The 20,564-nt window shown below is 35.6% G+C and overlaps 1 protein-coding gene across 7 annotated transcripts in view; it reads left to right on the top strand.

Annotated features, from left to right (window-relative positions):
* Window positions 1-20,564, top strand: part of SNX7 (sorting nexin 7) — a 108,414-nt gene that overhangs the window by 64,547 nt on the left and 23,303 nt on the right. For 6 of the 7 annotated variants that reach the window (XM_087446865.1, XM_087446870.1, XM_087446850.1 and 3 more), the window contains exon 8: window positions 13,218-13,370. The exons of the other annotated variant lie outside the window; for it this stretch is intronic. In XM_087446865.1, the coding sequence (XP_087302991.1) occupies window positions 13,218-13,370 (153 nt within the window). The remainder of the gene's footprint in view (window positions 1-13,217; window positions 13,371-20,564) is intronic. 7 annotated transcript variants of the gene reach the window in all.

Below are 20,564 nucleotides of genomic sequence, written 5' to 3'. Positions count from 1 at the left end.
TTGGTATATATGCCATTAGGGTTAGGTATAGGCACATTTTAAGTTTCTGTGGTATTTACAATTGTAAAGAAATAAATCTTTGGAAAGGCAGTAGGGAGACAAGCCTAGATTCATTACTAATATTTCAGTTTTCTAAAATCATTCATCCATTCTACAAATAGTTACCAAATTCCCAGGTAGTGTAAGCACTGAGGATATAGTGGTCAAAAAATAGACACGTGGCCCCTTGTGGTACAGCTTACATTCCAACAGGAAAATACATAGACAAATGCGTAAAATAACTCCTAGTTCTATTGAATGTTAAGGAAATGAACAGTGGACTGAGAGAGAGAATAGCAGAAAAAAACCTACTCTGTACATAAATGCTGTTCTGAGAAGGTTTATCTGAGGAACTGGTATTTAAGCTGAAATTAAAAGAAAGAGAACCAGCTAGAAGATTTAAAATAGAACAATTATTCAGATACCTCACCATTTATTTAACTCTTCTTTGGTATCTCTCAATAAAGTTTAAAAATGTTTTTTTCCGAAAAGGTCTTCTACATCTTTTGATAAACTTATTCCTAAGTACCTTATTTTTTTGGTTGTATTTATCATAAATTGTATATTTAAAAATTTTCATTTTCTAACTTTTTTTTTGACCAGAGAATAGAAATGTAATTTACTTTAGCATATTTATCTTATATCCAGCAATCTTCTAAATTATTTTTAATTTTAATAATTTGTTTGTAGACTCTTTGGGATTTACTATGTAGAAATCTTATCATGGGTACATATTGATAGTTTTTTTGTTTCGTTTATTCAATCATTGTATTTTATATTTCTTTTTTCATTTCTTACTGAGCTGGCTAAAAAATTCATTATAATGTTATTAGTGATGAGACATCCTTGTATTGTTACTGATTCTAAAGTAAATGCTTTCAAGATTTTTTCCAATAGTAATGATGTTAGCTATAATTTTTTTCTATATATTTTTAATCAGCTTAAGACAGTTATTATCTACTCCTGTGTGATGAGAGGTTGATTCATAAGTGGGTGTTGAATTTTGTTGAATGGTTTTGTAAATCTACTTATATAATTGTATGATTTTTCTCCATCCTCCCTTATGCACTTAATGTGGTGAGTTACACTAAGAGATTTTCTCATTTTAACCATCTTTGGATCCCTGAGGTAAATTCACCTTGGACATTGCTGGATTTGGCTTGCTCAGTTTTTTAGGACTTTTGTATCTATATTTCTGAATAAAAATGATTTATCATCATGTTGTGCACTTCAAACATACACAATTCTATTTCTCATTTATACCTCAGTAAAGCTGGGGAGATAAAGAATGATTTGTAATTACCATTGCTTGTACCAGAAATGTCAATTTTTGTGTCCAGGTCATGCTAGCCTCATACATTTCTACATGCTAGACTAATTTGTGTGAGATTGCCATTATTTGTTAATGAAGGAAAAAAACTCTTCTAATAATGCATTAGGAGCAGACCTTTGTAAGCTGTTTAGATGTTAGGGGCTCAGTCATGATATTGGAGAGACTTTAAATTTTAATTGTGCTGCCCGCACGACCTTACTACTGTACTTGTAAATAGAGAGTCATGGAGTGAGGAAAACGGATGCTTACTTGCCACCAGCTCTAGATTATAACATAAGAGATAAATGATGGAGGATGGATGATTTAATACTCAGCAAGGATGATTCTTTCTTAGAGAAGTAAGTGTAATTCCCCTACATTTTAGCAGTGATAGATTACAGTGATTGAAAAAAGTTTGAATGGTATTTTCTTCTATCATCATGGCAGCTATTCCTGGAGAAATAAACTGTGGGGAAGCTACTTTCTTAATCTGTAATTTTTATAAATGATACTTTGACAAAACTGTTGATAATCATGGCAATTAACTCCCCTAGAATTATCATGCCAAATGTATTAATTATATATTAAATACATAGCTCATCAGTTAAGCTGCTTTGCTTCTAACACATATTTTAATATAGTGTGTAGTTCAAACATTTTTACCAAAAGACTTTACTTTCTTTGACATAAGAGAGTTGAACTTATACCTCAGTAGTCTGAGAGAGATGCATCAATGGCCCATGTAAGCTCAAAAAAAAATTTTTTTTTTGAGGAAGATTGGCCCTGAGCTAACATCTGTTGTCAGTCTTCCTCTTTTTCTTTTTTCTCCTCAAAGCTCCAGTACCTAGTTGTATATCCTAGTTGTAGGTCTCAAAAATTTTTTAAGGTCTCCTATTTTTAAAGTTTCATGTGAACATCACTACTCCATAATATATTTGTGTGTATGTTAACTTAAAAATATCTTTATATGATCTCTGTAAAATACCTGTAACAAGATTACGCCATGTTTATTCATGATGTGGCAGTCCTCTAGGCCATCACTGAGTATTAATGAGGATATAGGAATCCCAATTTGAGAAATACACATTAAGGCATTCCACGTTGGTCTCATCATGAAATCGTCTCAGAATTGAGAGGACTTTCTGATGTTAAGTGAAGATTTGCCTGTGTGAAATCAGTATGCCAAAAATTGAATGAGGAAAGGAGGAAAGTATTTCACATAGGGGCGTCATGCCTAGCATGGTACTTGGCCCATAGTAAGTGCTCAACAAATAGTTGTTGAATGAATTAATCTGTTTTCTAAAACTAATCACTAATCTCCAATAAATAAGAAAAACAGAAAACCTAAGATAATGTTTGGAAATATAGTGGGTCTTCTTAAGTTTTTGGACAGGTTTTTTTAGTTATTAGGAAGTATACTCTAAAGTAACTTCAGAGTCAGGGGAAAAAGTGTCTATCTGCATTTTTTTGTTTTAGGGTTTTATCATTCCATAATTACCAAGATACTGTTATTCCTTGGATTAGAGTGGAATAATTTGTTGACATGACTTGCAACCCAATTCCTTAAAATGGAGGTAATTACTGGACTTTTTTGGCCTCACCCATCTAATTTGGAGAAGTGCCTGATGGAATGGACTTACATAGACTTTTTGGCTTGGCCACATTGTCCAGTCAAGCCACCAGCACTCTCAGGCCTGTTGGGAATTTTGGGGAGCTTTCTGAGCTATTAATAAAGTGTCTCTTTGTTTCCACTCTGACTGTTACTCCTTTTTTATCCAGGTCCTCAATAAGGGTTCCCTAACATAGTACAAGTGAGTGAGTGGACAGAGTCAGTCGGGACATTTCTGAGACCCTAACAGTAATCCTTTCATAGTCACTTTAGAGTGCCACTCTAACCCTAACATGTGCTAAATGCTTAAGTCCCAGGCCCTTGGCTAACACAGTGTTCAAAACAATCCTATGACGTAGATACTTTCTTTCTCCTCATTTTACAGATGAGGAAACTGTAGCCTATCAAGGAGCTGAACTTGTCTGAGGTCACACAGTCAGGATTCACACCCATGGGACTTTAGAGTCCGTGGCTCTAGATCATTGATCTCTAAATGTGTGTGATTAGAAATTCTTAAAATTTAGAAAAAAAGGAGAGGAGGAGCCAGAAACAACTTATTAATACTGTACAGCAACTGAGAAAGATGAAATGTTACATCTTCAGAGTGGAGCTGCCTAAGTGGACGATAAATGTGGAATCTAGTCTTGATGTAGAGCAGAAAGCATCTGTCCTTAGGAAGCAGGAAACGTGTCCCTGAGGCAGGTGCTACACCCTCCCTTGTAACAGGTACATGTCTTATTCCCCCACATGCAGCAGAGCACTGGGCATGTCAAAATGTCCTGGAAATGAGGATGTTACCCCACCTGAGTTGATTACAGTTTGATTATTTGCTATCTATATCATTGCGTAGCTTAATTTCATCAAGTGAATATTTAGTGCAGTAAGGGTATTTATTGGCTATAAAGATACATTTCCTTTTTTAGGGAAATTTTTGAATCTAGATATTCTGGATTTCTTAAAATTTAGTTTGGAAGGTACTTCCTTATTTTATGAAAAAGGAGAAAACTCACTGATAGGTTCTAAGACAGTTGTTAAGGTGAAATAAGGAATGCCTAGGGCAGTGTGGATCTTAAGTCCCTACTAGGTCATAAGCTCCCCGTGGCAGAGACCTTCCCTCCTGTGTTCACCCCTGTGCCCCTGGTCATGTGCCTGGGCCAATGCCTGGCACATAGTAAGCACTTAAAACTAAAGATTTGTCGAGTGAACATTTACTTTTGTACCCAATTTATTTGCTCTTCATCTTATTGAAAGTAATAAGAAACTGCGTTTGGGAGGAGAATAGAGGATTAAGGAGCACAAACAAATAAAATTAAAAGTTTGGGGGCAGGTAATGTAAAAAAAACTTAGATCGAGTTTGCCAAACAATTCAGGAGAAGAAAAACATAATTGAAAACTGTCCTAAGGATGCTGGAAGTGTAGGGTTACAGGGACCCACATCATGTGCAAATTCTGCTTTTGTTAACGTTACTGAAACTTGGGCCAGCTAGACTGGGGGGAAAGAAAGCTACCTTTAAGAGTTATGGAGAAAGTTAAATGAGATGCCATATGTGACATACGGCGCAGGACCTGATTGTAGTAGGTGCTCAGAAATGTTAAGTTAGCAGGCAGGTATTAAGAATCTGCTGTGTGCTACATTCATGCAGGAACATAGCTTCCTTTCCTAACTCTGCCCCTCACCATCACTTCAGTCCACCTCTTGTGAATTCCCTACTTTTTCTTACTAGCAGGCCATCCTTGATGGTGTTAGAGACAAAGAAAACAAAGATGATCAAAAGGCTTTCAAGCAAGAATGTAAAGGAGACCAAGGCTGTTTTGTCATCTCTTTAATAACAGAGGTGATTTCACTCATCTAACTGGGTAGGTGGTTACGCATTTGTTGTGCCTATCCCTCCAAAAGCTAATTGCTGTCTCTCATAGTCCTTGCCAAATCCAGAGAGATTCTAAAGTAATTCCTAAATTGCTGCACTTTCCTGCCAGAAAGTCCAAATAAGCTCTCAAAATTCATTTGTAGGAGGACATAGAATAGCCAAGCATATTCAATGGAATAATTGTTATCTCTGTGAGTAAATTTGAAAGTTCGTGCCTCTTTAATGGAAATATATGGCGAGAAATAGCATCAAAAGATCAAACTTAAATCTTAAGTCCTACCCAGTCATCTTTAAGCACACTTTAATCTCTAAGAAGAAAAGCCCAATTATTTTCAAATGTTTAATGTTAGATCAGCTGTATGCACTTTGGATACATTGTATTTACCTCATATAGTTGATGAGTATAAAAAAATCCTATTTTATAGAATTTGTCTCCAAATTTTATTTATTATAAAATATTTTTGGAGATTTATATATATGTGTATATATATATTTCTTTTTGGTGAGGAAGATGAGTCCTGAGCTAACATCCGTTGCCAATCCTCCTGTTTTTGCTGAGGAAGATTGGCTCTGGGCTAACTTCTGTGCCCGTCTTCCTCTACTTTTTATGGGGAATGCCTGCCACAGCATGGCTTGATAAGTGGTGCATAGGTCTGTGCCCAGGATCCGAACCTGCGAACCCCGGGCTGCCAAAGAGGAGCACATGAACTTAACCACCACGACACCGGGCTGGCCCCCGAGAGATTTATATTTTTAACAATATATTTTTAATGCTTTTAATATTTTATTTGCTACCCTAATTTTGTGAGAATATAATTCACATCTGTAATATTTTATTTATAAATAAACAGATATTTATTATATAATTTCCAGGATCACATTTTGTCATAAAGGAAAAATTATCTTTATTATAGGATTCTAAAATGTACTGTCACATATCTTTTTTATAAAGTTTATAAAATACTATTTTAAAGTAATTTTCTATGAAAAAAATTATTTTTTTCTTTTCATATTTTAGTTACTCATTTGGTTAAAAACGAGCTAATAAATAAACTATATTTGCATGGATTTATGTAACTTTTCTGTAATAGTAGATCTGTTTCTGATGATTATACTTATGTGTAGTTACGTTCTTGCAAATTTAAATTTGTAAAAGTAATAGAAAATTAAAATCAATAAAGGTCTATTTGACTAAAAATTATTAAAATGCTCTAGGGTTTCTGGATCAATTTCATCTAAAGTCAGCTTTAAGGGTAGAAGGAAGAAAACCTCCAGTGTGATTAAATGGGTTTGAGGGATTGAGTGCACCTGTGATTGCATTAGCAGACATGTGCTTCAATAATTGAATAACGGTTACAAATAGTATAATGGTCTACAGTTGTAAAAGTGGTCCATAGGCCTATGCCAGTGGAACACAGGTTTTGTTTTCTAGCAATAATGAATGATCTGCATGGATTTATGCCAATTACTTTATCCACTTTTCCATGTGACTTATGACAAGCAGTCACAACATGATGAACAGAGTTCAGAGCTGGAGATGGTTTAGATGGAACCCAGTGCATCTGTTCTTGGCCCTTTTCACCATCAGGCCATTCTCTAGATAACCTTGAACTGAATCAAAGGAAGAAAACAAGCCCGACCTAACAAGTAAAGGAGAGATCTCCCTTCAGCTGAATCTAGGATACCTCCAAGTTGATGGGATATGACATGAACCTCATGCATCTTTTATTTTTCGATTTGACACCCTCCTCTTAGAATGTACTTTTCATGAATGGGAAATAACAAAGTATAGTAATTCAATATTACTGTGACATTCAATATGTTGATGTTAATGGTGGACTTATTATTTTTAGCATGGTCATTTTTTTTCTTTTGCTTCATCGTTATTTCCTTTTATTTTTTCCTCTGTGACTTTGCCCCTTCTCAGAGATCAGCACATTTTTTTCCCATTTGGTAAGAATCATAGAATTTTTAGTGAAACATATCACATGCTTAGGAAAGTTTGGTCATGTTCTCCTCTCAGGAAAAATAGTTTTTAACTAAAAAACAATTAAGAGTTTATCCAGCTTCTTTCTAGAACAAAGGAAAACCCCAAAATGGAGGAATCCTGCTTTTTATAAGATTTATTTAGCCCCAAGTGCCCAAGAAAGTATGTGCTCATTAGATTGTTTGTATCTCTCACAACATCTACGTATGCCTTGCCTGTAGTACACAGAAATAAACCTTTATTAACTGAATAAAGTCTGTCATCTTTTTGGTATGTAACTCCCACAAGGGGCTTTTCATAGAAAAATTTTCAGTTATTTTTCGCACCAAATTTCCTATAGCTCAATCACTATACATATGAAGTTCCCTGGAATTTGTTTGCATTTCTCACTGTGACTCCATTCTGCTATAGGTACACTAAACCTAAAGCTTCTGTTTAATCAAATGTGAATGACTTAGAGCCAGTAAAATGTTTTACAGTTTTCAGAGAACCCTGAAAGCATAGCACTACAAACAAAATTGATTGTATAAAAAGAGGTCACAGACAACAAATAGAACCAAATTCATATATTTTTATTTATTTATGTATGTGTGTATGTGAGGGAGATTCGCCCTGAGCTAACATCAGTTGCCAATCTTCCTCTTTCTTTTTTTTTTGCTTGAGGAAGATTAACCCTGAGCTAACATCTGTGCCCAACCTGCTCCACTTTGTACGTGGGATGCTTCCACAGCGTGGCTGACAAGTGGAGTAGGTCCATGCCTGGCATCCGAACCCGCGAACCCTGGACCGCTAAAGTGGTGTGCGCAGAACTTGAACCACTCAGTCACAGGGGTGGCGCCTATATATTTGTATATTTTAATGAATTGGATTAGGCATTTATTATATAGGAACAAGTGTTTTAACAATTTTCAAATGAACCACATTACTGTTTTTTGTTCTAGAAGGAATTCTAAAACAATTTAAGCACCATTAAAGTATCAAGTTAAAAGCCTTGATAATGAAAAGAAGTTTCTCCCAAAAGCTCAGAACTGTCCATCAGTTGCTCTGAAATGCAAAGCCCTTCTCTGGGTAGTTTCATTACAGCTTTACTTCTCTTCTCCAGACAAGTAGCTCTAATTTTTTATTATGTAAAATACTCAGCTAGGCTTGCATGCAATTGGTATGCCTGTATCACCTCCCAACTTGCCCAAACCACTCAAATTACTATAGCAAAGTCACTTTGGAATTTTCAGAGTTTTAGTGTAATCTTGATTGCTGTTGACCTCCAAATATTATTCGATGTCTTCTATGCAACTGAGTAGTTTTGAATGTTTACATAGCAGTGTACCTCACCCTGCGAGACTATTTGCGACAATGAATGTCTGTATTATTACTGTTGCCTCAGGCCTTCATCTCCTATCTCACCCAACCCTACCTGTTCTTCCCGTTAACCTGATGAGCAGTACAGACGTTTCTCCTGATGACCACATATAGTCAATTGCCAAACCCTACTGATTCTGTATCCCAGCATTTTAGTCTCCTCCTCTCAGTACCCCTGGCATCAGGAATCTAATTGTTACTACTGCCCCCAGTCCTCTTCCTTAAACTCCTTCAATGATTCTTCTTGTCTCCTATTAAAATCCGAACACCCCCAGGGAAGCTCCTTTAGGACCTGCCAACTACCTACCTCTCTCTCCTCATCTTTTGCTATTCCCCAACTCGCACTCTAGGTACCAACTTTAATGAACCACCTGCAATTCTTCAGAAACTTTAAAGTAAACAGGCTTCTGGGACTGTACACCTGCTGTTTGCTTTAAATGAAATGCCCTTCACATTTTTTTTTATCCAGTTGCTTTTTTATTTCTCTCCTTGGGCATGAATCTTTGAGGGCAAAGTCTATTTCTTCACCTTGCATCTTGATTCCTAACACAGATTGGATGGATGCTGCGTGAATGCTGCTGGATGAGCGAGTGAGTGGAAATGAACGAAATCTTCCTTATCATTTTTCATTGTTGTCTCCTTAGTCCCAATTCAGGTTAAACCCAATTCTGATTTCCTTCCTTCTCTTCCTCCTTCCTTTCTCTTGTAACCATCCCTACATATCTCTGACTCCGGAATCTATCTGAAGTACACCTCTGCCCTGGTCAAAAACCTTCAATGGCTTACCATTTCCTGCAGAATCCATTTCATACTCAATATCATTTACACCCTCTAGTGGTCAGTCTTCAATCAGCCTCTCCAGCTGCATTCCCCATGTTTCTCCTTGCCCACCTCCAGACTCCAAACTTACCTCTTACCAATTCTTTTGTCACACTCCGTAGCATTTCATCTCTGTGGTTTTGTTTATGCCATACACTCATCCAGGTGTTTCCTTGCTCCAGTCACTGCCTAGTGAATTAACAGGCAAAATGTACCCTACTTCAGTGAGAATTAATCCTCCATTCTGTATCTTTCTGTAGCACTTTAATTTTTGCCTCCATTATGGCATATATCACACTCTGCTTTGTGTTGTAACCTTTCTTTTTTGTTTTATTTTTGCATATCTGTATTCTAATAGATTGTAAACTCCTTGAGGTAAGAGCTGAATCAATCCAACCTTGAGAGCCACAGCCAAGCTAGGTTGGTGCTGTTCAGTCAGCATGGAAAGAGCATGTGCTTTAACTTAGGCAGACCTTGGTTTGACTCTCTTATTTTGCCACAAACAGCTATGTGATCTCTTTCATTTCTTTTTCTCAGTTTTCCAACTTGTAAAATGAAGATAATAATACCAAATTTGCCACATTATTATGCAGATTAAATGAAATAATGTATGTAAAGTATATAGCTTAATGCAATGGCCCATGGCAGAAATGAAAAAATGGCCATTATTATTGCTGCTGTTACTGGTACTATAGGAGGTACTCAGTCCTGGAAAAGGATATTGTTTTGTTTGCCTGAGCTCTTAGTATTAATGGTTTTCATTTAATTTTGTGGCTAATTTCTAGCTGAATATAACTGAAGCTAGAAATTACTCATTAGCCTTGCCGTTAAATATAAATCTTTTTCTTTTTTTGCTATCTCACAGTCTTTTATTACTCATTATGGTATTACAACATTTTTCCTGGCAAAAAGGGTTGGTTGCTTTTTCAGTTTTTCCACCAACAGGAGGGCCAAATCACTTCCAATATTTGTGAAAAGAATTTTTCAAGCTTTAGTCCTTTTTAACTCAGTCTTTTCCATGCTGTTTTGCAGTAAAGAACATGAATTGAATTTCCTACTTGTAGAGTTACTGAAACCTGCTCTGTGGTTAGAGGGACCCCAAAGCACTAGAGGGACTTCTTTGTCCTGCCATGTTTCTAACACATCTTACTCTCCCACTTCAGTTAACTGGACAGCACCATCTGAATGCATAGTTCCTTGTACCAGAGAACGTGGTAAAATTGAAGTCAACTAACAGAAAGGACATCTAAAAATATAATGACTTTATAAATTGTTAGGAAACATATAGTCCAGATCATTCTTAATTTGAATTACATGTTTTGTGCTTATTATCAATTAGAGTTTCTTAGAATTGAAATTATGGGAAGATGATTCAGTGTGGGGAAATACCTAATGTCTCTTTTCTCCTTTTCCAACTAAAATAATGCTGAAATCATCAAAGAAAGAAAAGAATACTCAGATATAGCTACAAAAAATGAAAAGAATTGATCATATATGCTTAAAGCATATGCATCATCTTCCACACTGGTGACAATAGATTAAGAAATAGCACTAGAAATTGACTTAAGACCTAGACCTGGCAGAGAAATGGCATATTTCCAGAGACCAAAATACTGGAAGAGGAGAGGGAATCAGTTTCAATTTCACCAACTGTTGATGATGGTAGTGGTGGTAATAGATGATGATGGAAGGCAATATCCTTCCATCACCAATAGGTGATGATGGTAATAGATAACATTTAGTAGACAAATTGTCAGGCACTGTGCAAATCAATTAATGTTCATTATCTCATGCAATTTTCACAGAAGTCCCTATGGGATAGGTATTGTTATTTTTATGTTCATTTTACAGATGAAGAAACTGGGGCTTCGACACATAGTCTTACACAACGTCACATGGCTTGTAAAAGACAGAAGTGGGACTTAAACTGAGGCCAGTCTGACCTGTTGTCAGTCTTCTTAATCCCAATGCTCCACCTAAGGCATTGACCTTTAAGCCATAAGACTATAGACATTCTTTTTGTAGGTGAGAGTGAGGTCAGAGAACAGGACAGAACCTCTTCTCTAGGAATGCAGTAGCTCTTGGCCAGAGCAGAAGCACCAACCAGCCTGACCACTGCTTCTAAGGGCTTTTATGAGGGGGAGTTGCAGATTGATAAAGGGAAAAGTCTTGTTGGAAATCCTTTAAGGCAGTGACACCATTTTATTCTCCTCCTAAGCTGAGGAGAATAACAGCGTGGTCATAGTAGGTGTAGGTACCTCTTGATCCTAGATGTGAGAGAAACATTTTGCTGATAATCTCCACCTGACTATGAAAATGGCAAGATTCCATCCAACAACCCAGAGGAATGAGTTCTCTAACCAGCCTCTGAGCTTTTTCCAACAGGCACAGATCCTGTTTAGCTTTGCCTTCCAGCAGTTATACTCTTAGCTTATCCCCTAGTATCCACAGCCCACCATTAGACATCTCATTAATATCACATTAGACAAATTCTCTAAGATTTAGCAAAATAATTACCCCAAAGAGTGCGCATACCCATAAAGTAATAAATGGCCTCACTGAGATAGTTTACAAACAAAACAAGAAGTGAAAAAATAAAACACACACCCATACCCATACTAAACATGAAAGTCAACCTTACTACTGAAATTGATCTCCCATAGGTAATGAAAGGTTTATGTAATACTAAATGTCTGTTCTTGGGGAAATAAAAGCAAATATGGCTGCAATGGAATAAGGACTGCAAAGAAATAATTCCATAGCAAAATAAAAGCAATAATTCAAACAAATGTTGGAAGTGAAATAACATATTCTATTGATTCTGAGACATACATTGTCACATTTTAACATCTCTGAAATGGGGATTCATTAAATGATAGCCTCTGTCAAATACTTTCAGTCAAGCAACGGTGGTAATGGATAATGCCCATTTTAAAACATGAGAAAGATGGTGTCATTTCTGCTCGAATCTTCCTGGCTTTGGATCTCATTCAATAAAATCCAAGAACCTGACCACAGACTGCATGGCTCCGTAAGATCTGGTCACCTGTTGCTTCTCTGACCTCATCTCCTAGGATCTTCCCTCATTTGTACTCTGCTACATGCTACAGCCATGCTGGTCTCCTTGTTCTCTTTGGACCATCCAGTCATGTTTCCACCTCTAGGCCATTGCCCTTGTTGTTTCCTCTGTTCTCTGTCAGGAACACTTTTCCTACTGACAACCCCATGGTTCACTCTCATGTTGACCTCAGATGTTTATTCAAATAACACCCTCTTATTTAGGCTTTCCTCTGTCATCTTATCTAAAATTGCATCATCCTAACATTCGCTATCTACCTTTCTGCTTCATTTTTCTTTTTGCTATTTGTTATCAACTGATAGTTCATATTTTATTAATCTTACTTATGGTTTATCTCCACACAATAGAGTATAAGCTCTGATAAAAGCAAGAATTTTTGTCTGTTGTCTTCACTACTGAATCTACAAGTCCTGGAAGAATGCCTGGTATAGAACACAATAAATATATGGTGAATATATGAATAAATATGTGCATATGAAACATATATAAATATATAAGTATTTATATAAATATAAATATGCCAAATATAAAACAATAAGTTGATGGATTATATGTAATCCTATCTAATGGAGCATGGACTAGGTGTCACATGTCTTGAGCTAGAAACCTTCCTCTGTTACCAGTTGAGTGAAATTTGGCAAATTAATCCTCTGGGCCTCCAGGTTGGACTGCTTAATCTGTATGTTGTTATAATATGTCAGTTAATTGAGCGTTCTGCTAAAAACAATTGAAAAATGATGACCAGGAATAGGAAGCTAAAATGAATGAAGCCATATCTTTTAACATAAATATTATCACCACAGACAATAGTGGTAATGAGAGTGTTAGTGCAAAAGAATTTTGAGATAACTTGGAGTTCAATTTCCTTTGTTTTATAAATAGTGAAATTGAAGCCCAAGTTTTGAGAGACTTAGCCAAGGTCAAGTGCTAATTCGTGGCAGACCTTAGAACTCTACTCAACATCTCTGATTGAACCCACTGTTCTTTTCACTTTAACTAGTTAGTACACATGGTAAATACTGATGACTTTTCAAAAAAGAATTATTCTTAAGCTTTTTTGATATAGTGTTCAGGTTAGATTTGGTGAATTCACTTAGCGGCAAGAATACATAGATCAATTTATCTCACTTTGTGATCTAATTCAGCTTACAGAAGAAATTGGAAAACTTGAAGATAAAGTAGAATGCGCTAATAATGCCCTGAAAGCAGATTGGGAAAGATGGAAACAAAATATGGAAAATGATATCAAGTCAGCATTTACAGATATGGCTGAGGAGAATATCCACTATTATGAACAGGTAATTAGTGATATTTGATATTGCTTCTTTTTTAAAGAATTATCTTCTCTTTTACTTTCTATCTGTCCTGTGTTGAAAGAGTCTATTGAGGAACCAAGTGTCACATTCAAAAGCCTCTTTGGTGGCTCAGAGCCAGTGGTATTGCCAGTTAATAGAGTAATGCTAAACCTACCCACTGAAACCAATGTGTTTATGTGGAGGGAGGATGTTGAGTTTTCCTTCTTACACAGCATGCCCCAAGTGCCTAATTTGAGCTGGAGTTCATGTGAGCAAGAATTATGCTACCATTTTTTTGTTTGTTTGTTTTCCCCTCAGTTTCTTGTTTTGGAAGGATCTGAATTCTTCAAAAGCACTTGATAACGCTTCCCAATGATTCTCCTATCTTATTCCCTTTTCCTCTCCCTTTCTTATATTATAAAGGGTTTGCAAAATGAGGAAAGAAACAGAGGTTTGAATGAGCAGAAAATCAGTTCAGGGCCTGTACCTTATGTCCCTGCCATCCCCACCTTACCTTCCGTAGCTATTCAGAAAAATCAACAAAGGAGCATGCCATTCTATTTCTTTTTTTTTTCTGTGAGGAAGATCAGCCCTGAGCTAACACCCATGCCAATCCTCCTCTTTTTGCTGAGGAAGACTGGCCCTGAGCTAACATCCATGCCCACCTTCTTCCACTTTATGTGGGACGTGGCCACAGCATGGCCTGACAAGCGGTACGTCGGTGCACGCCCGGGATCCAAACCCAGGCTGCCAGCAGCAGAGCGTGCACACTTAACCGCTATGCCGCGGGGCCGGCCCTATTTTTTTTTTTTTTATTACAGTTTAGTTTAGTTCAGGTTTTTATTTGTTTTTTTTTTTTTTTAGTTCAAGGAAGAGCCTAAGTCATCATTTTGCTTTTCACATGATTATTTTTATTTCCTTACTTTTTTACAACTAACAGTTCCTTGAGGCAGTTATTATTTTAAATGATTTTTATATTATCACTTTCTTCATCCAGCATATTCTAAACATTTTCTAGAAGATATATTTTAAACATACATCTTAAACCTTATTTCTGACTGAATTAATGAATATGTAAAATTGATACATTAGGAAAATGATTTTATGCTTTATCATCTACAGTACTTGTCAGTTTAAAGGTACTTTAAAATATTGTGTATTTTCAAAGATTAACTAACTGATATTGATATTTTCATTCAGCAAGAGTTACTTGAGTCCCTGATGCCACCAGACACTGTGCTGTGCCCTAGAGGGACCTCAGTACTCAAGACAAACAGAGTCCCTTTCTCAGGTGGTTACAGTCAGTGAGGAAAAGTCAGTTAAAACAAAAGATAATAAGGTATAATAAGTTCTAGGATAGAAAGACATTGCAGGAGCAGCTAACCTAATCTAAAAGGAATGAGGAAGTTGCTTCAGAGAGATGTTTAAGCTGACATCTGAATGATGAAGAAGAGGAAGCCAGTTAAAGATGGAGAAAGAGGGTTCCAGGCAGAGAGAACACAAGCTCAAAAGCCTAGAAGTGAGAGAGAACACGTTCACATAAGTGAGGTTCTTTTTTTGGAGGATGGAAGAGTGGAAGTAGTGTTGAGGTGAAAAGTGAGGCTTGTAGGGGAGGAAAAAGCTTTCCTCGACACTCTTAGGGTCCTTGGCTGGGTCTAAAAATTAAACTGCAAAGGTAGATTAGTGGGAGAAAAGCATGCAGATTGATTTAATGTAAGTTCTTGTGACGTGGGAGCCTTCATAAGGAATTGAAGACCGGAAGAACAGACCTAGAGTATTTTTATGCTAGATTTGATGAAGAGCGGGCAGTCGTGTAGAAATGTCATGGGGTAAGGAGTATGACGTAAGTGTCATAAACTGGGAGAAACTTAGCAAGGCCTGTTTGTTAGGAGTCTTCTCTGTGTCCCTTTGTCTTCAGAGATAAGGTTGCTCCTTTCCTCTGGGTATGGGGAGGGCACCTGTCACATGAAGGTTTTATGACCTGCTTCAGGGGATAAGGGTTGGGGGAAGGTCAAAGTGACATTCCTGCTTCTGCCATTTTCTCAAGCTCCTTCAGCTTAAAATATTTAATATGCCAAGGTGCCATATTTTGAGGTAGCTTGCCCTGAACCCCATTAGGCTGAAGAGGTCCTTGTAAGTTTGCTCTTTTATCTTTCCCTCTAAGGGAAATGGGAAATGCCATTGAAGAGTTTTCCGCAGGGAAGTGACACTATCTATTGGACTTACCTTTTCGAAAGATCACTGTGGCTGTATATGGGTCAGAGTGAGCAGAGCTGGATGTGATGAGACTAGTTAGGTGACTCTTGTAGCAGCAAAGACAGATGTGAACTGATACAGAGGTCTCATGGCAGTGGGCTGGAGATTGGTGGACAGATTCAAGTGATTTTTTTTTTTTTTTTTAGTAGGTGGGATTGGAAAGATCATTTTCTATCTCTCCTCAATTTTTTATTCTACATTAACAAACTTAAGTAAATTCAAGTATCTAAAAGGAATTTCCCACAAATCTCAGATTTTTAAATGATTTAAAATATTTCTGTTGAATAAAGCACGTTTACCACCATAGACTTCATTACCACTTAACTGTTTAAATCCACAGAAATAACTTTACCTCTCCTTTACAATAGAAACTGTCCATACGGACGTTACAGGATTGTTATGACAATCAACTAGAAATAATTTATAAGAAAATGCCTTGAAAATTAGAATATGTAATATATTATAAGTGATTATGATTATAAAACATAACTATATTAGGGTATAAAAATCACATGACAAATGCACCTACTGTATTTTTCTTTAAATGATAAGGTCTGCAAAACTTTCTAAGTTTGGACTTTTTATTTTTTTAAAAGAAAATGTTCATAGCAATTCCATAGAACTCCAACTGAAATATTTGGGTTTTGACTATACCTATCACATAGATACATATTTTTATCATTCTCATAGATTGAGTTCAATTTATATAAACTGTTTTCTTAGAAACAGTTAAATTAGCATCACTGTGCCATATTGCCATATTGCAAATTTTGTTCTTCATAGCAGTTTATATAAGTATGTTTTTAACTCTTTCCTCCAAGTGAATTATATTTCTAAATGTTACTAAAAATGTGTCAAGTGTACTGCATCTTGGATATATAATTTTTGGTGGAATCATTCGTTTTCTTTATTATAACTCCAAAAGACCCCTACAGCTCTAGTTATTTGTTAGTTTTTTCCGGAGTGAATAACTTTTAACTGACTTGGCACATCAGCGGCATAATCAGGAAGTTGGAGCCCTTAAATAATCAAGGCTTCCTAATTAGCACACAGACTGTGTGGCCTGAAACAGCAACAGTCTGCTGTTATCTGTTAACTTCAGAATATCTCGGATATACAGGGAAGCAAAATGTTCCAGAATCTTTCCATTTCCTTTTTAATTTAATCACATTCTTATGGAAATACTTTTTTTTCATCAACATTTGCAGAGATAAATGCCCAAAGGGGTTTGTTCCTAGCGTGATAGATGAAATGGGGTTTAAACATTTGCCTTTAGACTTACTTTTATGAAATGAAATGGTCATAGCTTGTTTCTAACTAAAATTTAAATATCAAAGTGGCAGAGAAAAATCAGTTTAGAAATAGAGGTATAGGTCTGGATCAGAGGCCAATTATTGTCATAAGGAAATGTTCTACTTAGATGTGTGAATTGACTTGGAGACATTTGAAACCAAATATAAAACAGATATCTCCGAATAAACTTTGAATAGGTAAAATGATGTTTTTCCCGTTTTGTCCTATATGACGAGTAATTAAGAATCAATGTGAGTCTTCTTTTAAAAAACATAAATAACAAAACGATCAAACCAAAAATCCAATTGAAATAGGTAAATAATTTCAAAGTATGTAGATACCCAAATAACCGAAGAAAATTATTTCCTGCTAAAATGTGAAGAGATGCTAAAACCATAAAATATAACATGTCAGATAAAGTGCATGGATATTTTCTAAATGTTCCCTAGTATGTAGAAAAGAGTATCTGTTTTTGTTGTTGATACTGATGATGATGATGATGGTGATGGTGATGGTGAAGAGATTTGAAAGGTAGTGGTCCTTGGCAGGTATTGCAAATTGAAAGAATGTACTCTTTGAAAGTTTAATTTTAATGCTATAATCATGAAAATATCACGCAATTATAATTTTTGCCAAATAAAGCAGTTTGTGCTTAAGTGAATGTAACACTTAAAGTAATATAGTTTATCCTTTTTCACAATTTATTTTAAAATTTTTAGTGAATGTATGGAAGTCTTTGTTTCATAGCCTTATTTTTCTGGTTATAAGATTACTACATGCTCACTAAAAACAAACAAACAACAACAAAAGCCAAGTACACTAATGTATAAAGAATACCCATAACCTTTTCTCATAGAGAGAGGTACATTTAAATAAACAATTATAGGAAAATAATTTGCTATGTTAAGATTAAAATATTTTTAAATTTCTGCATGACCCTTTCTGAATGTGTCAGCGTAAAACAATATTTATTTTGTGTCATGATGATTACAGTGGATATATGTTATTTTGAGTTCTAAATTTTTCTCTTGTTTAAATACTTTTCCATAAATGATATAACCTTCATATAATCCATCATGTTAATATACCTTTATTAGCATAGATAACTACTAATAATTTTTACTTTTCTTTGTTTGCTCTCATAAATAATACTATTAAAAGTAATTATGAACATTAGATTTTGAAAACTTTCTTGATAAGAATTTCAAGAAATTACCAGGTCAGAAATCACTTCATTTCAAATGCTATCAATCTTATTTAAGAATGTCATTTGCTTCATGTAAAATCATTCATTTAGGATTCTATTAGCATCAAAACTCTTTGCCAAGCACTATGAAGCATCCAAATTCAAACTTAAATCTTGCTATTAAGAGGTTATAGTTTATTAGGGAAGAATAATAGGTATATGTATTTTTCATTTGAGTAATACAACTTTGTAATGTGTTATTTTTTTTTTAGTGGAGGAGCATTTAAATTCATTTTAATTACTTGAATTGTGATGAACAGACTTAATAGAAGGGTTCTATCATTACTGAATAATACAAATATATGTATCTCCATGGAAATCTAGGAAGCAGAAAAACAATTATAGTGTAGGACATTTTCTGGAAAATAAATGAGGAAAGAAAAAAATCATTACAAGGGTACACTCTCTAGCCAAATGAATAATACAGCTAATGCTTTCCTAAAATCCAAGTCCAGCTATTTATAGACCATTTAAAAATTACAGAAATTTAAAAAAATTAGATATCACAATAGTGCTTCTACATAGTAAGTAGTGGATGAGCACTGAATTTTCAGAAAGTTCTTCAGGTATAGTTGTATTTATTTAGGAATTTATTCCTTGTTATGTTGGGGAATGGTAAAATAAATTCTGGTGAAAGAGTTTGTTTTAAATTCAGTGTTACACTACATACTTTGTAACATTTTGTAAATTTTCTGAATATTTTAAACACCCCGGTGCACTTAAAGATAGCTCCCAAGCGTTGTGACTTTAAGAGGTTAATCTATTTCGATAATGATTATAGAACTGCCAGCTAAGGAAGATTCTGAAGGGTGGCTTTTAGATTTCTGTTAGAAATTTCATTCTTTTTAGAAAAACTGAAAATCAGATAAATTATGGATTTGGTGCTCATCTACATGAATTAAAAGGAGCAGTGAGAGGGTATAGCTTCCCTAGGCTTATTTCTATCCAACAAGGAGGAACTGTTTGGTAACATAGCAGAAACCTGGGGAGAAAGTACCATTTTCAAACTCTGGGAGGTAAAAGCAAAGGAAGGAAATCTTGGCCATTCTCATTCTTATTCCCTAGAATTTAGTGAAGTGGTTTTAAAAAATTACAGAAAACTTAGTTACAATTTCAAAGATACAGACCCAAAAAGAGAACATGACATAAGAGGAATGAACAATTCTAAAAAGCAAAAGGAGTGAAGCATTAAAGAATCAGATAGGGTTACACCTTTAGACCATGGACCATGAAAGGCAGATGTAGAGAGAGGCATACAGTCAAAGATGAATCCGGAAGAAACAGACAGTGTCAGAGAGGAAGACGTGAGGTTTTTGGGAAAAAAAAGTGAATGACTTCCAAATAGTACTAAAGTCAAATGAAAGTGTGTGTGAAGAGCCTCTTTTGGAAGCAAGACAATTAGGAATAAGCTCCAATAAAATTAGTAAAATGAATTGCTAATGGAGACCATGTTATGGAAACTGAGAAAACAGAACTACTTCATTGCTATTTTACTCCTGTTTTCTCCATCAAGGAGAATGAAAATGTAAGTTGAAAGATTTAGGCAAATATAAGTAAAAGGTAACTAAAATCCAGTGTATTTGAAGAGATAATAAAACAACAGTATTCTGTTTCCAATGAGCAGAACAAAAGCCCTTCCTTTACCAAACCAAAAGCAGTGGTTGCAAAGCGCTAGTTGAAGCCCTTAATTCTAAACTGACTTATGTGGGGAAGGTCGACAGACTTCTGCTCACTCAGGAGAAATGCACGCCACTTTTCTTTCCCTAGGTGAACACTAAAATTAGCTCCAGAGAAGGTTTGGGGGAATACTGGAATGATGGCATCTGTCTGAAAAATAGTTAACCTCTGTAATTTCTGATACACCCCACACACAGTCACCTAATACTCTTCAGCGCTTTGTTAACAGCCTTTCTTGTAGAGAAAAGGATGGAAGTGCTAGAGCGTTTTCCCAGATAGAGTTATTCGGTATAATTTTGATCCCAAGGAATGACAGATATAGTTTTTGAACTTTCCTTTGAAATGTTGGGACAGAGGCATAATAGATCGTCTGTATTGAGCCATTTAAATTATTTTTTATATTGACAATCTCTTGGGATGAAACTTTAAAGTTAATGTGTCTCAACTCCTTTTCCTAATCGTAAGAACAAAGAAGTTGGCTAGACCTGGAATAATTTAGAGTTCAGGGATTTTTGAATCCATATCAGGGTACTTTTCTTTTTATAATTATGCCTCATAACATGAACTAATGCTGGTACCTGACCTAGTCCCTAGGACTCAGGAAGACAGATTTCCTGGTGTTGCTAAAACAGCCCTTCAGAAAAAAGCAGTCTGTATCTTTGGAACTATTTGAAGAATGTTTCAGAACTACATTATACACCCTAGGATTGAATAGATTCCCATTA

The sequence above is a fragment of the Ceratotherium simum genome, chromosome 2 (assembly GCF_057802395.1).
Source record: "Ceratotherium simum simum isolate JZ-2026a chromosome 2, ASM5780239v1, whole genome shotgun sequence".
NCBI lineage: Eukaryota > Metazoa > Chordata > Mammalia > Perissodactyla > Rhinocerotidae > Ceratotherium > Ceratotherium simum.
This window is presented reverse-complemented; position numbering and strand designations above follow the sequence as displayed.